The following is a 15693-nucleotide window of genomic DNA, read 5'->3' as shown; positions in this document are numbered from 1 at the left end:
TGTGATCCCAGCTACAAAGACAGATGTATACAGCAATTCGTTCTTCCCCCGCACAATTAAAGCATGGAATAATCTCCACCCAACTATAGTTACCCAACCAGATGCAACTAAATTTAAAGTAGCTCTTTCTTCCCAAAAACCCTTTCTGGCTTAAGCCCTCCCTTCACCACCTCCAGTTTAAATTCCATTTGGAATATTTTGGAGGACCAAGAACCAAGACTAGCCTCTCCCGACTGCGAGCTTGATGGTAAGTCCGCGGTGGGAGCAATCTCAGGCAAGGGATCAGCTCTTATGTTAAGTATGCGCCCCGCGATAGGGCTCAAAGTCAGTCCAAGGAGGCTTCCAGCTCCATCGATGTTGAGAGAGAGTGTGATCCGAAAATTAATCACATCTCCGCCAAGGTACGAACTTGAAAAAACATTTCCCCCTCCCCCCTCCCCCCATAAAACAAACCGAAGAACATTAAAACAAACTTTTAACAGTAAAAAATAACAAAAAGAATGAAAAAACGAAAAGACTGCCGGCAGGGCAGTCAGCGCCCCAGGTTAACCTATGATGAGTGTTTGTCGGCACTGGGCCTTTACTCGCTGGAGTTTAGAAGAATGAGGGGGGACCTCATTGAAACCTACAGAATAGAGAAGGGCTTGAATAGAGTGGATGTGGAGCGGATGTTTCCACTAGTGGGAGAGTAGGGACTGGAGTTCATATCCTCAGAATTAAAGGACATTCTTTTCGGAAGGAGATGAGAAATGTCTTTGGTCAGAGAGTGGTGAATCTGGAATTCATTGCCACAGAAGGCTGTGGAGGCCGTCAGTGGATATTTTTAAGGCAGAAATAGATAGATTCTTGATTAGTACAGGTGGCAAAGGTTATGGGTAGAAGGCAGGAAATTGGGGTTAGGAGGGAGAGATAGATCAGCCATGATTGAATGGTGGAGTAGACTTGATGGGCCGAATGGCCTAATTCTACTACTATCATGACTTTATTCAGACCTTTCATTATTCGATAAGTTTCAATGAGGTCGTCCCTCATCCTTCTAAACCCGAGCACGTAGAGACCCAGTGCTGTCAAACACTTAGCAAAGATACAATATTATAGAATTTTATTAATCCCAGGAGGTAAATTAGTCTGCCAACAGTCATAAAACACAAGATATATGAAATTAAAGTGACGAGTGGAAAGGATTGGGGATCCGCAACGGTTGGGAAGGGGAGCGGGGAGAAAGTCGGTCCACCTCACAGCAGAAGGGGGTTGTACAGTTTGATAGCTGCAGGGAAAATGGATCTCCTTTGGCGTTCTGTACTGCATCTTGGTGGAACCTCCCATGAATAATAACTCCGCCCCCAGCCTTCCTGATGAGCTTGTTAATCCTGTTGCCGTCTGCAAAGAAGATGGCACTGGCCACCACCAATTGGTGATCTTCTGACGTCTGCCTGTGTGAGTGAGATAATAATACCATCAGGGGCTGTGGTGGCCTGGCATGGCACATCAATGTTCTCCCTGTCAAAGTGTGCAAAAAATGCATTGAACAGTCTGGGAGTGATGCTTTGCTGTTGGTTGAGCTGCCCCTTGGTTTTGCCTTGTAGTAAGTGATGGCGTGCAAGCCCAGCCACAGCTGCCAAACGACTGTCTCATCCACCAGTTTAGAGCAAAATTCCCTTTTAACCTTTTTGCTGGTCTTAACATATCTGGACCTCTTGTAGGAATCTGCATCGACAGACCCCAGATCTCATGAATATATGAGAAATATATGAAGTCACAGAGTGGTCTTCAAACCAAGAAGAGCTAATCCTTTAGAAACTCTCAAGTATAGTAAAGCTCCATTAATCCAGAAGTCTTGGATTTTTGGAGGTGCTGGGTGAAAGATTACCTGGAATATTGGATGTCATTCTATTTAATCTTCCAATACTTTTTAAAAAAATTCACAGTGCATATGGTATGATACATTTTCTCGGGAACGAGAGTAATTTTCTACTGGTATTGGTTTATAATTGGCATGTGTACCGAGATAGTGTAAAAAACATCGTTTGCGTGCTATCCAGTCAAATCATACCATACATGAGTACAATGTAGTCATACACAAGTACAACAGGTAGTGCAACGAGGAGGGGGGGAATCGGGATTACACCCTAGTTTATGGGAGTGGTCTTTTAACATCAGGGATTTGGAAAATTGGTTCCTTGGTAAGTTTAAAGGCAGTGTAGAAACTGGGGCTTTGAGGAACATAAAGGGAGGCCAGGAACCAAGACTCTCAGTAAGCTAAATAGAGATGTAGGAACAAGGAGCTGCAGGTGCTGGTTTACAAAAAAAGTCACTAAAGTGCTGGAAGAACTCAGCAGGTCAGGCAACATCTCTGGAGAACATGGATAGGTAATGTTTCAGGTTGGGTCAAAGCGTCACCTATCCATCCACGTTCCCTAGAGTTGCTGCCAGAGTTGAGTTACAACAGCAATGTGTGTCTTTTTTAAGCTAAAGGGAGTTTGGAAACTGAGGCTGGTGCGCTCTGCCCAAGACCACAAAGACATTGAAGATAGTTTTAGATGTAGCTCAGTCCATCACACAGACCAGACTTCCCAACATTAACTAATTCTACACTTCACACTGCCTTGGAAAAACAGCCAACATAATCTGGTCATTCCTCCTTCTCCCTACTCCCATCTAGCAGAGGAACCGAAGCTTGAAAGTGTGCAGCACCAGACTCACGAACAACGTCTTCCTCTCTTATCCGACTTCTGAAAGGTCTTTCCATAAGCCAGGGTACAGTTTGATTCATTTCTTCCCCTTTGTGGACATTGGACTCTGTCTGTGGAACTGATGCGCCACAATGCCGAGAACTATATTCAAACTATACTCTTTCTATATTCTGTATCTTCCTTTTGCATTATCTATCGGACTTGCGTTTGAAGTGATTGTATTAATGTATGTTTTCTCTAATCTATTTGGATAGCATGCAAAACAAAGAATTTCACTGTTCCTTAGTACACGTGACAATTAAAATAAACCTAAACTTAAAGATGTAGAACTATGGGGACTTCTGAACACTCAGACGGCAAATTATAAGAATATTGGTTTATAAGTTCATAAATTGTGTCATAAGTTGTCATAAGATTTTGTCATGTTGCATCATTCCTGCTTGTATAGTGACTACAGATGTGAAAATTATACAATGTTTATCCCAGTTACATTGAGGCTAACATAAAAGCTATTGTGATATTTTCTTATATGTAAAAATCTGTTTCTGAACTATTCTGACTAGTCAGTAAAAGGCTGAATTGCATGAACAGAAACTGTACGTTTACATGGATCTTGGGTGAAATGTATGAATATCAAATAAACAGTTGATAAATGAAATGATTAAATAAGATGCATCAGATGACCAGTACCAGGTTATATTACTATTTTAGCCATGACTATTTTCGCTATACTTTAAAAAAAAAAAAGGGCTTGAGTACCACTGATCTGAGTACTCGAAGATAAATGGATTTTAAAGAAAATTGGACAGACAGATGCAGATTCAGCAATTTAATGGATTCAACATAATTAACACAGTAACAAATAATTATATTTGGGTTTCTTTTAGGTGTCAAAGGGGACTTGGGTTTCATCAGTACCTGAAATCAGCAGCTACGTTTCACAAAGGCAAAAATGAAAAAAATCATTGTTGGAATTGGAGGGTAAGTATCAATAAATTTGGGTTACAGTTGTGGAAGTTATTCCTGTTCTCAAGGAAATAATACATACACACTGGAGAACATTGCTAGGTCACTTTTCAGGTTGGGACCCTTCTTCAGACTCAAGAAGGGTCCCGACCCAAAGCGTCACCTATCCTTTTACCCCAGAGATGCTGCCTGACCAACTGAGTTACTTCATTTTGTGTCTATTCTTGGTGAACCAGAATCTGCAGTTCCTTGTTTCTCTATCTATATATATTGTTGAGTCTACTTTACATCATTTTGTTCCGAAGATTGAGAACAAATTTAGATGTTATTTTCATATCTGGATGTATTCTTCTCAAGAATTCCCTTGGGATTGGTACTGATTGGCTTACACTTCAGTTTTAAGAATATACTAGACCAAGTGCAGACCCTGTTCCCCCAACGGGAGGTTGCGCGGGGGGGGGGGGGCAGCATGCGGCGCCACACACACTAACTACCCACCCCGCGCACACGCTAACTACCCCCTTGATATTATATTAATATTATTAATTTGCTCCTTTTACCCCATAACGGCCCTATCTACTGATGCATAGCCCCCCAACTAGCAGGCGCTTCTAGAGGGGGGGGTAGAGAGTGAGGGCAGAAAGAGAAGGGGCAGAGACAGAGAGAGAGGGGCAGAGACAGAGAGGGGCAAGAGACAGAGGGAGAGGGGGGTGGAGGGGAGGAGAGGGAGGGTGGGAAGGGAGGGGGAGAGGTGGGGGGAAGGGAGGGGGAGATGGGGGGAAGGGCCGGGGAGAGGTGGGGGGAAGGGCCGGGGAGTGGTGGGGGGAAGGGAGGTTGAGAGGTGGGGGAGAAGGGAGGAGGGGGGAGGGGTTGAGAGGGGGGAGGGGTTGAGAGGGGGGAGGGGTGAGAGGGGTATGGATGGGAGGAGCGAAGGGGGGGAGGAGGGGGGTGGAGCAGGGGGGGGGGGGAGAAGGGGGAGGGGGCGCTGCCGACGCCCGACGTGGAGGGTGGTGCTGGAGCTGGAGTGAGAGCCGGAGCTTGGGATGGGGCCGTGCCCAGGGCCGAAAAAGAAGCCGCCACTGGAACCAAGGACGAGCCTGGTCAGGGATGAGCCCACTGGAGCCCAGGCTGCAGCCGAGCTGACTGATGGAGTCTACAGCCAAGGCCGGGCCGAGTACGAGAACCAGGCCAAGTTCCAGGCCCTGCCGCTGCTCTACAACCTGGGTAGTTCCAGGGGCAGGGAATGGGAGGAGGATGAGAGAAATGAGGTGGAGGCAGATGGGGTGGGGAGTGGGGTGGTAGAGGGAGATGGGGGGGGGGGGGTGGTGGAGGGAGATGCCCCTCCCACCCTCTGCACCATCCTCCCTCTCTACCCTCCCTCCCCCTCTCTACCCTCACTCCCACCCTCTCTACTGCTCTCCCTCCCTACCCTCCCTCCCCCTCTCTACCCTCTCCCCCTCTACCTATCTACCCTCACACCCACCCTCTCTACCGCCTCCCTCTCTACCCCCTCCCGCTCTACTCCATTCCTCTCCTTCTCTACCCCTCTCCCTCTCTACGCTCCCTCCCTCTCCATCTACCCCCTCCCTCTCTCTCTGGCCCCTCCCTCTCTGCCCCCTCCCTCTCTGCCCCCTCCCTCTCTGCCCCCTCCCTCTCTACCCTCCTCCCCCTCTACCACCCCTCCCTCTTTACCACCCCTCCCCCTCTACCACCCCTCCCTCTCTTCCACCTCTCCCTCTCTACCACCTTCCCTCTCTAGGTATTGAAGAGGGAGGGTGAAGAGGAGGAGGAGGAGGGAGTGCTGGAGGATGAGAAATGAGCCACGCCTACGCTGTTGGGTGCTATGCTTGAATGGTTCAATATTGCGTTGGGGGAACGGCTTGCGTTATTATTAAAATGAATCTTGCGTTATATTACCAAAACTCTCATCTTGTTTGTTATTATGTCTGTGTTTGTATATGTGCCAAACTACGCCAAAACAGTACATGATAGCGTTTCGGCCCACCTTACTCACCATTGTCCTGTGGTGTGTTTTATCAAAGTTTCATTCTGATTGATGGTATATTTTACGTTAATCACATTTTAAACTTCACAAAGTTTGAGAAAAATCACTTGAACGTGCACTGGCAGTTAGCAGGGTATGACATCACAATGGGATCTCATTTACATAAACTGCCCGTCAGCAGTGTTCCACCCCACAATGGGATCTTATTTACATTTTAAAAAACTCAGTTTTCAAAAACACAGCAGCTTGCACCTCACAATGACATCAAGGGGGGTAGGAAGGGGAGAGGGGTCATGGAGGGAGGGAGGGAGTGACTGATGGTAGGGGAAAGGAGAGGGAGGGAGGGAGTGGGGGAGGGGAGGAGGAGAGGAGAGGGAGGGAGTGGGGGAGGGGAGGAGGAGAGGGGAAAGAAGAGGGAGGGTGAAGAGGGGGAGAGAGTGCTGAGGGATGAGGGGAAATGAGCCGTGCCTGCACAGTTAGGGGCTATGGGTGAGTGGTGGAATATTGCGTTGGGGGAACGGGTTGCGTTGGAATAGTTGAGTGGCGGAAACGGATTGCGTTGGGGGAACGGGTGAGTGGTGGAATATTGCGTTGGGGGAACGGAGCCCAACGAATATTTTACTAAAACAAACTTGTTTGATTGTCCGTATATATGCGTGCGTGTGTTCCCGAAACCCGCCAAAATGGACACGATAGCGCTATAATTGTTGGCCCTCCTTACTCACCATTGTCCTGTGATGTAAATGAAACAAGTTTTGTTCAAATTGATGGTATATTTTACAAGTTATTCACAAGTTATTCACATTTTCAACTTTACAAAAATCACTTTTCAAACCACTTTTCCACTTTCCTCAGCGGTGTTTAATGTCACAATGGGATTCCAAATTTATTTAATTTTCAATTGCCATGTTTTTTTTCCGCATGGGGGGATGGGATAGGGGGAAGGTTTCATTTTTTAAAAAAACATTGCAATTTTCATTGGGGTGAGATATGGGTGAGGAGTGGGGGAGCAGGGGGATAGAGAGGAGGGGCGTATGGAGGGAGAGGAAAGTGGTGGAGGTGAGGAGGAAGCTTGGGGAAGGGGGGGATATAGGGAGAGGATGGGGGAGTGGGGGAGGTAGGGATTGGGGGATAGAGGGAGAGGAGGGCATTGGGGGAGGTGAGGGAGAGTAGGGGGTGGGATAGGGGGGAGGTGAGGAGGGGGATAGAGGGAGAGGAGGGGTTTGGGAGGGGAGAGGGGTTATCGAAGAGAGGGAGGGTGACTGAGGGTAGGGGAAAGGAGAGGGATGGAGAGGTGAGGGAGGGAGTGCTGGGGATGAGGGGGAATGGAGGAGGATAGGGATTGAAAGAGGGATGGCAAGGTAATGGAGGAGGGGAGGGGGTTAAGGGAGGAGGTGAGGGGAGGAAGCAGAAGAAGGTTGGTGGAGGATGGGGAGAGGGAAGATAATGGAGGAGGGGACTGAAGAGAAGGGAGTGAGATGCGTTCATATTGATCTTATATTTTACAGGTTATTGCCATTTTTAACTTTTAAAACGTCGCAGTCACGCACCCACTTGCCGGCCGCGCATGCGCAGTTGGAAGAGGGTTGCCGTGACTCGATCACAACGGTGATCTCTGGCGTCACAACGGGAACCTGTCAGCCATGCCTGCGCAGTTGGTGGCTATGGGTCAGTGGTGAAATATTGCCTTAGGGGTCCGAACCCAAGGGGTCAAAAGAAAATTGCCCTGTTTTTGTTTTGCGATTACTTGCTTGGCCTCACAACGGGGACCCAACGGCTCCACGGGTATTTAAAACTTAAAACAGCGCCCCCATTTGCGCATGCGCAGTTGGGGGAGGGTTCCCCTGTACATCACAACGGTGATCTCTGGCGTTACAATGGCAACCTCTCAGCCGCTCCTACGCAGTTGGGCCCGTTCTAGATTTTCAGATCACCATCGTTTTTTCCCTTTCGCCTGTACTTGCCTGGCCCCACAACGGTTCCATGGGTAAGTTTCCAACTATTTTACAAACACCTTAACGGGTCCTTGCTTCAATTTATTAACTTTAACTTAATTTCAACCGACAAAGGCACAACTTTGAACGCGGCAGCCGCACATGCGCAGTTTGGTGGAATATTGCGTTGGGGGAGCATGCCCAACGATAGCGCAACAATTTTAGGGACGCCTTACCATTCGCCTGGGGTGTGCTGTATCAAGTTTCTTTCGATATAAGAAAGTAATTCCCTCAATAAACTTTAATTTACTTAATTTTTTAATCTAATACTTCCGTGTTTACTTGACTGGGATCACAAAGGGCACCCAAAGGGTCCTCAGCCGCAGCTGCACAGTTGGGGGAGGGTAGCCTTTGCCGATTTTTAGATCGCCATTTTTATCTAATTCCCAATGGCTCCACGGGTCGTATCGGTTTGAACCAGGAATACAGGTATCTACTAATGGTCATATTCCAATAAGACTTTTTCTGAAGACAGAACCTGTTATGTGCATTTGCTAATTTTTCCATGGGAATATTCCAGAATTGTATAAGCATAGGTAGATTATTTTTATATTAATTTATATCATTAGTTGTTGGTTGGAAAGAAGCACCAAAGATGGCAGATTTAATTTTTACATACGTTGTGAATATTTTAATCTGAAATGTTTTATGGCATCACAATGGGGATAGATTTTAATTAACCACTTGCCGGGCCCATCGGCCGCGTCACAATTGAAAATGGAGCCGGGCCCACCAACCCTCCCACAACTGTGCACTCGCAGATACCGGGTCCGGCCACCCTCCCCCAACTGCACAGGCGCAGCTGACGGAATGAGATTGTCATTTTCAGATCGCCTTTTTGATGTAATACTTCAGTGTAATGGGGACCCAACTGGTCCACGGGTTGTCTCGTGTGCTCTAATTTTGCACACTGATCTCGTATGGGACCTTGTCAAAGGCCTTTTGAAAGTCCAGATACACCACATCCACTGGCTCTCCCTTATTCATCCTACTTGTTCCATACTCAAAAAATGTCAAGATTAGTCAAGCATGATTTCCCCATCATTAATCCATGCTGACTTTAACCGATCTTATCACTGCTTTCCAAATGCGCTGCTCTGACATCTTTAACAATCGACTCGAGCATCCTCCCCACTACCGATGTAAAGCTAACTGTTCTATAATTCCCTGTTTTCTCTCTCCTTTCTTAAAAAGTGGGGTTACATTGGCTACCCTCCAGTCCACAGGAACTGATCCAGAGTCGAGAGAACATTGGAAAATGGTCATCAATGCATCCACGATTTCTCGGGCCACCTCCTTGAGGACTTTGGGATGCAGACCATCAGTTTACCAAACAACATTTCCTGACTAATGTGGATTCCTTTCAGTTCCTCCCTCCCACTAGATCCTCAGTTCCCTAGTATTTCTGGGAGATTGTGTCTTCCTTAGTGAAGACAGAACAAAAATACTCGTTTAACTGTTCTGCCATTTCCTTGTTTCCCATTATAAATTCACCTGTCTCTGACTGACTAGAGATTCCCGTGAATCAGTAAAGTAGTCACTTTTTGAGGAAACTTTGAGAACCTACATGAAGCGTTTTTTTTGTTTAACAGAGACCTCTTGCTATGGCAGTGCTCTGATTAGAATGGCTCCGGAGCTCAGTCTCCAAGCGTGCACAAGCACAAATGGCATTAGCATGCTGAATGAGATATGAAGTTACATCAACTATGATCTTGTTAAATGACATAACAAGTTAAAAGGATTTCTGCTACTCATATTTAATACATAGGAACGTCATTAGTTGTCTGTTAGTCCTCCAGTACTATTCACTTTTCAAAGTATTTTTATATACATTAGTTCATTTGCTATTGGTCCTTAATATTTGGTGTATACATTTGATCCATTCGGACAAGACATTTGGTCCTTTAAAATTGATTAATTTATCCATTATCTCCCCATCTATTTTAATTGTCACCATATTCATTTTTTGATGGTGTACTTCAAAAAGATTTCTCAACTGCTTGGCTGCACTTTATATAGTTGTAGTGAAAATGTTGTCTATATTCATGACTTCTTGTCGGTGTAATCTTATTAGCATTATCACAAATATTCATACACATTTTTGATTTAATGTACCACCGGTGTTAATAATATCGGTGCCCAAGAAGAGTAAGGTGACGTGCCTCAATGACTATCGACCAGTGGCACTAACGTCTGTGGTGATGAATTGCTTTGAGAGGTTGGTTATGGTGCACATCAACTCCTACCTCGACGAGAACCTCGACGAACTACAGTTCGCATACCGCCACAACGGGGGTGGAAGATTGCAATCTTCACGTGGTCCGCCCTGTTTCGACTAATGCAATCAACTCGACGTGCACAAATGGAAGATCAAATAGAACAAGTTGTCCAACAACTTTAGGCTGTGCAGGGCACGCGAAAGAAGAAGAAGACCGCCACAACAGGTCAACGGTAGATGCCATTTCACTGGCTCTCTACTCCGCACTGGACCACTTGGACAATAAAAACGCCTACGTCAGGCTGTAGTTTATAGACCACAGCTCGCCGTTTAATACCATCATCCCTTCCAAGTTGGTTACGCGAGGAGGTGTGGTGATTAGGAGCTCCCGTCCAGACTCAAGAACGAGTGTGTTTTATCATCTTTATGGAATTCGGAGGAGATACAGCGGTACCTTAAACATCTTTGTGTATCGCTGCAACGCTGCAGAGACTTGTTTTAAAGTTTTTCTGCTTGTTTTGGGACAGCGAGAAGTCTTATCAATTGACTGCGTAGCTCCCACTACGGTGGCTGGCAACCTGCCAGGAAACTGTTTGCGTACCAAAAGAGGGGAGAAAAATCTTTCTGGACTTGTACAACTGCGTCCAGAACAACCCCCTTAGTGCCTCGTCAGGGCTGACCGGCCCGGTCTGGTTTTCGTGGGGTGTGGAAGGTTTTCTGCACCTGCACCATCTCGACCTTCTTTTGCGGCCTTGGAGCTTGGAGCTGACGACGAAGCCTCCTTTCTCTCGGCAAGACGGAGGGAGATAAGAAGCTTCCAACAACAAGACTGCAGGCAAGTCCCTTTTGTTGCTGTAGGAGCGGTGAAGAACAGCAGGGATTGCCTAGGAAGGTCAGCAGCTCGCCAGGGAACGCAGGAGAGCCAAGATAATCAAGCAAAGAGGTGGTGACGCAGCAGTTTTTCGGGGGAGCCGCCATTATCAGCATTTGAGGCGACACCAATTTGCCTCCATCTCTCGAACGGTTCCATTTGTTTTTGTCTTTGGACTTGGCCTCGTGCCATTTGGATTGTCTGTGTCTCAGGCTTTATATGTGATATGTTTTAAATTGTAGCATCTGCAGTGTTCTGGAGAAGCGGGGCCTTCCAGGAGTTATGCAAAGGCGGCTGCTTCAGCTGCTTCGGCTACTCCTCTTGGGGCCCGGTTCCCCATGAAGAACCTGACTTTTGAGCATGGGATAAGGTGCTACTTGCCCCCCCAGATCAACCTGGAGGACTGCTCGGCTGCCGTAGCCGTGGCGGCCAAGCCTGCAGGTGTCCTGTACGTGGGCAAAATGTTCGGGAAGGCCGTTCTTTTCCTTGAGTCTGTTGAGGGGGTGAGTAAAGGGGTCGCAGTGGGGGGAATGTTTTTGTAGGTCGAGCCCATGGGGTCCATCGCGCAGCGGGTAGTCCTTTCCAACGTCCCGCCCTGCATTACGAACGAGGCCCTCCTTCCCCACCTTCACACCCTGGGGAAGGTACTCACGGACATCACCCCAATTTCCCAGGGGTTCCGCAGGAAGGAGCTGCGGCACGATCTTTCCCTCCGGCGCCAGCTGTCAATGATGCTGGACCAGGAGGAGGTAGTTGACGGGCGCTTCTGTGTCCAGCAGGATGGACGTGACTTTACCATCTTCTGGACATCGGAGCGCCCAAGGTGCCATGCCTGTAAGGAAGTGGGGCGTATTCGGAGGAATTGCCCCAAATCCCGGGCGGGGGCCTCCGCCTCCAGTGCCACTAACCCCCCTCTCCCCCCTGCTCCCACCCCCCGTGTGGTTGAGGCAGCGAACCCTGGGGTTGCGCAGAGCGTGGGTGGGGAGGTTCAAAAGAAGGGGGGCAAGGTGGCAAAGAAGGTGAAGCAGCTGGGGAATAAAACTCCCAAGGACAAGAGCGATCCACCCATCCCGTCACCTCCCATTAGGGAGTCCGCAAGCCCCATAATCCAGCCGGGGGCAGTGAGGATCGGGCGGGAGGAGGAGGAGCCGCAGAAAAAGGTTGCTAAGGCGACCCCAGAATCTGTGAGCTCCTCCCCTGTGAAGAAAAGGAGGAATCTAAATCTCTCTAGGGAGGAGCAGAAGGGGGACGAACTGGAATCCTCCACGGGGGAGGCAAGTACTGTGTTGGAGGAAGACTCCCGCACTCTGGTTCGGGCCCACATTGGTCCCATCAGCCACCTTTGCTGGGATCATCTAGAAGAAGTTGGTGGACTTCTTCTGGGACAACAGAAAGCACTGGGTCTCTCCAGCAGTCGTGAGTCTCCCGATCAAGGAGGGCGGTCAGTAGCTGGTGTGCATTTGCACCAAGTTGGCGGCTGTCCGCCTCAGGACCTTGCAGAGATACCTGTACTCAGGGCATCCTCCCAGGTGGCACGTGCTGGCGACGCACTTTTTCCAATGGAGCTGATGCCTTCAAGGAGGTACGCGGATCCCGTTGGTAGGCGTCAGCCGTGCGGTCCTGATAGGGATGGTAATCCATCCCGGGAGCCGGTCCCACCCAATTTGAGCCGCCTTTCCTCGACACCCTTCATCTCCCTCTGAGACGCAGGGAGGCGTGTCCTGTTCAAGCTCCTCCTCCACACCCTGCACTTCCTCGCCCTGGTCCACCGTCCAGACACCAAGTGGCGGTCGGTGTTGCCTTCCGGTCGCGAGGGGGCCCCCCGGTGGGGGGCCCTCTACGCAGGGATTCTCCCCCTCTACATTGGGGACCTGGGGTGGAGGGTATTGCACCGCCTGCCACTTTTGCGGGCTGAAAGAGTCTGTGTACCACGTGTACATGGAATGCGTGAGGCTGCAGCCACTGTTTGAATACCTAAATGGGCTGCTCCTTGCCTTCTGGCTGCATTTTTCACCCACCATCCTCATCTTTGGACACCCTGTGCGTAGGGGAGAGGGTAGGGCTGAAGATTACCTGGTTGGGTTGCTCCTGGGCCTGGCCAAGCTGGCCATCTGCGAGTCAAGGCGCCAGGCGGTGGAGGGCTCTACCCGAGCCGGCTGCCTGCCCCTTTTCCAGGGATACGTCCGTGTCCGGGTGAGGTTAGAAAGGGAATACGCCCTGTCCACGGGCACCCTGAGGGAGTTCTGGGACCGCTGGGCTCCGCAGGGTGTTGAATGTATCCTCAATAAGGATTGTATCATAGTTGTATAGTAGGTTATTATGGATATATATGTTTGTATTGTATTATGGTGGTGGGTTCTGGCTTGTTTTATTGTAGTGTAATTATTATTTTTTAATAATTTAATACATTTTTTGATTATAAAAAAAAAAAAGCTGGTTACCAAGCTCACGGAACTGGGCCTCTGCGCATCCCTCTGTAATTGGATCCTTGACTTCCTCATCCACAGACCCCAGTCTGTTCGAATTGGAGGAACCACTTCATCCTCAGTAATAATTAGTACCGGAGCACCGCAAGGCTGCGTGCTCAGCCCCATGATTTACTCACTCTATACCCATGACTGCGTATACCCAAGAACTCCATCATCAAGTTCACCGATGACACCACTGTGGTTGGACGAATCACAGATGGGGACGAGTCAGAGTATAGATGTGAGATTGAGCGACTGATCAAATGGTGCCAGCACAACAACCTGGCTCTCAACATCAGTAAGATGAAGGAACTGATTGTGGATTTTAGTAGGGGAAGGATGAGGACCCACAATCCTGTTTATATCAACGGGACGATGGTGGAGAGGGTCAATAACTTCAAATTCCTGGGCGTGCATATAATGAGAAGATCTTTCCTGGACCCAGCACACCGATGCAATTGTAAAGAAGGCACATCAGCGACTCTACTTCCTGAGAAGATTACGGAGATTCGGCATATTGAAGAGGATTCTCCTAAACTTCTACAGGTGCACGGTAGAGAGCATTCTGACTGGTTGCATCGAGGCCTGGTTCAGCAACTTGAACGTCCAGGAGCAAAAAAGACTACAAAAAGTTGTGGCCACTGCCCAGTCCATCACCGGCTTTGACCTCCCCACCGTCGAAGGGAACTATCGTAGTCGCTGCCTCAAAAAGGCAGCCAAAATCATCAAAGACCCACACCATCTTGGCCACACACTTATCTCACCACTGACATCAGGAAGAAGGTACAGGTGCCTGAAGACTGTAATGTCCAGGTTTAGGAACAGCTACTTCCCCACAGCCATCAGGCTATTAAACACAACTTATAAGCTATGAGCTCTGACCTGCAAAAGACTATTATTATTTGTTATTTGCACTATATTTGTTATTTATTGAACTTTTCTTTTTTTTCCTGTTATATACAACTAGACCAAGGGGGACCCATTGGGTCCCGTCCCCTCAACGCGCGGGGGGGGGGGGGGGTTCTGCGGCGTCACACACACACTAACCACCCCCCACACACACAGGGGATGAGGGGAAGGGGAGGGAGGGGGAGAGGGGAAAGGGGGAGAGGAGAGGGGGAGGGGTGGAGGAAGGGCAGAGGTGGGATGGGGAGAAAGAGGAGGGGGAAGGGAGGGGGGTGGATGTGGAGGGGTGAGGTGGAGGGAGGGCAGAGGGGTGGAGGGAGAGGGTTGAGTAGGGGGAAGGGTGTGAGGGGGAGGGGAGAGGTGCGGGGCACTGCGGACGGCCGGCCGTGCGAGTATTGACACTATCAGGGATTGCCTATGTTGACAGTGCAAGCAGGCGATCATCGAGTTGATGTATCGCCAACTTTATCAACGGAGCGATCGACCTCCTGCGGTGACCAGTGTTCACGGAGGGCCTCCGGGGTCCCCGCGGACACTGCGTGTTCCCTGTCCGGGGACCCGCGGGCGTGGACCCGGAGGAGGGGCGGGCGGGCCGTTGGCTGCTCGACGCCTGGACCCGCGGGTGGCCATCTTGGACGGCCCCCAGGAGGAGACGAATGGGGAGATCCCCCCCATCCTTCCCGGCCCCCCCCCCCTCTACCGGGTGCCCAGGTGTTGGGAGTGTGGGGCTGGAATGTGGCCAGGGCCCCTTAGGATGGACGAGCGGTGGCTGCGGCCTCTCACACTGCTTGTGCAGGAGGGACATGGTCTCTTCCTCGCCGCGGGGGAGGGGGGGGGGGGGGGCGACTCCCTTGTGGACCTCCACTGAGGACCTCTCCCGCCGTCGGGTGGTGGCGCAGGCCGAAATTAGAAAAAATATATATTTTGTGGACTGAATCGGGAGGCGTCGAAATAACTGAGTCGGAGTGGGTGGGGGGGGGGGGTAATGTAACTCGTCATCGGCTTCAATCCAGAGCCTGGGGGTGGTGGGGGGGGGGGGGGCGGCTGCGCCACGTAACTCGCATTGAAATTTTTTTAATGAAAATAAAAACTGGTGGAAATACTCATCAGGTTAGACCACATCTGGTGAAAGGGAATCCGGTAATGTTTCAGCTCATTCATTTGTCAAAACTGGGATAATTTGTCACAATTGGGAAAGAGACAAACAAATTGTTGGGATGTATCTATGACGGTGAAATCAGGGTGAATGGAAGCAGTTAGGGAACATAAACATGGAAAGTACAGCACAGGAAAATGCCCCTCAGCCAACAATGTCTGTGCCGGATATAATACGAAGATAAACTAACCTCATCTGCCTACACATGATCCACACCCCTCGATAGCCTGCATATTCATGTGCCTATCCAAAAGCCTATTAAAAGCCACTATAGGATAAGTGCTTCCATCACCACCCCCGACTGTGCATTCCAGGCACACACCACCCTCACATCTCTTTTAAATCTTGCCCCTGTCACCTTAAAGCTATGCCCTGTAGTATTTCATATTTCCACCTTGGAAAAGGGTTGTAACTCT

At 49.2% G+C, this 15693-nt stretch overlaps 1 protein-coding gene across 2 annotated transcripts in view; it reads left to right on the top strand.

The window, feature by feature from the left end:
- Window positions 1-15693, top strand: part of nmrk1 (nicotinamide riboside kinase 1) — a 53359-nt gene that overhangs the window by 6099 nt on the left and 31567 nt on the right. For both annotated transcript variants that reach the window (XM_033017563.1, XM_033017562.1), the window contains exon 2: window positions 3581-3674. In XM_033017563.1, coding sequence (XP_032873454.1) covers window positions 3646-3674 — 29 coding nt within the window. In that variant the 5' untranslated portion in view covers window positions 3581-3645. The remainder of the gene's footprint in view (window positions 1-3580; window positions 3675-15693) is intronic.

Source organism: Amblyraja radiata, chromosome 3 (assembly GCF_010909765.2).
Source record: "Amblyraja radiata isolate CabotCenter1 chromosome 3, sAmbRad1.1.pri, whole genome shotgun sequence".
Lineage (NCBI taxonomy): Eukaryota > Metazoa > Chordata > Chondrichthyes > Rajiformes > Rajidae > Amblyraja > Amblyraja radiata.
This window is presented reverse-complemented; position numbering and strand designations above follow the sequence as displayed.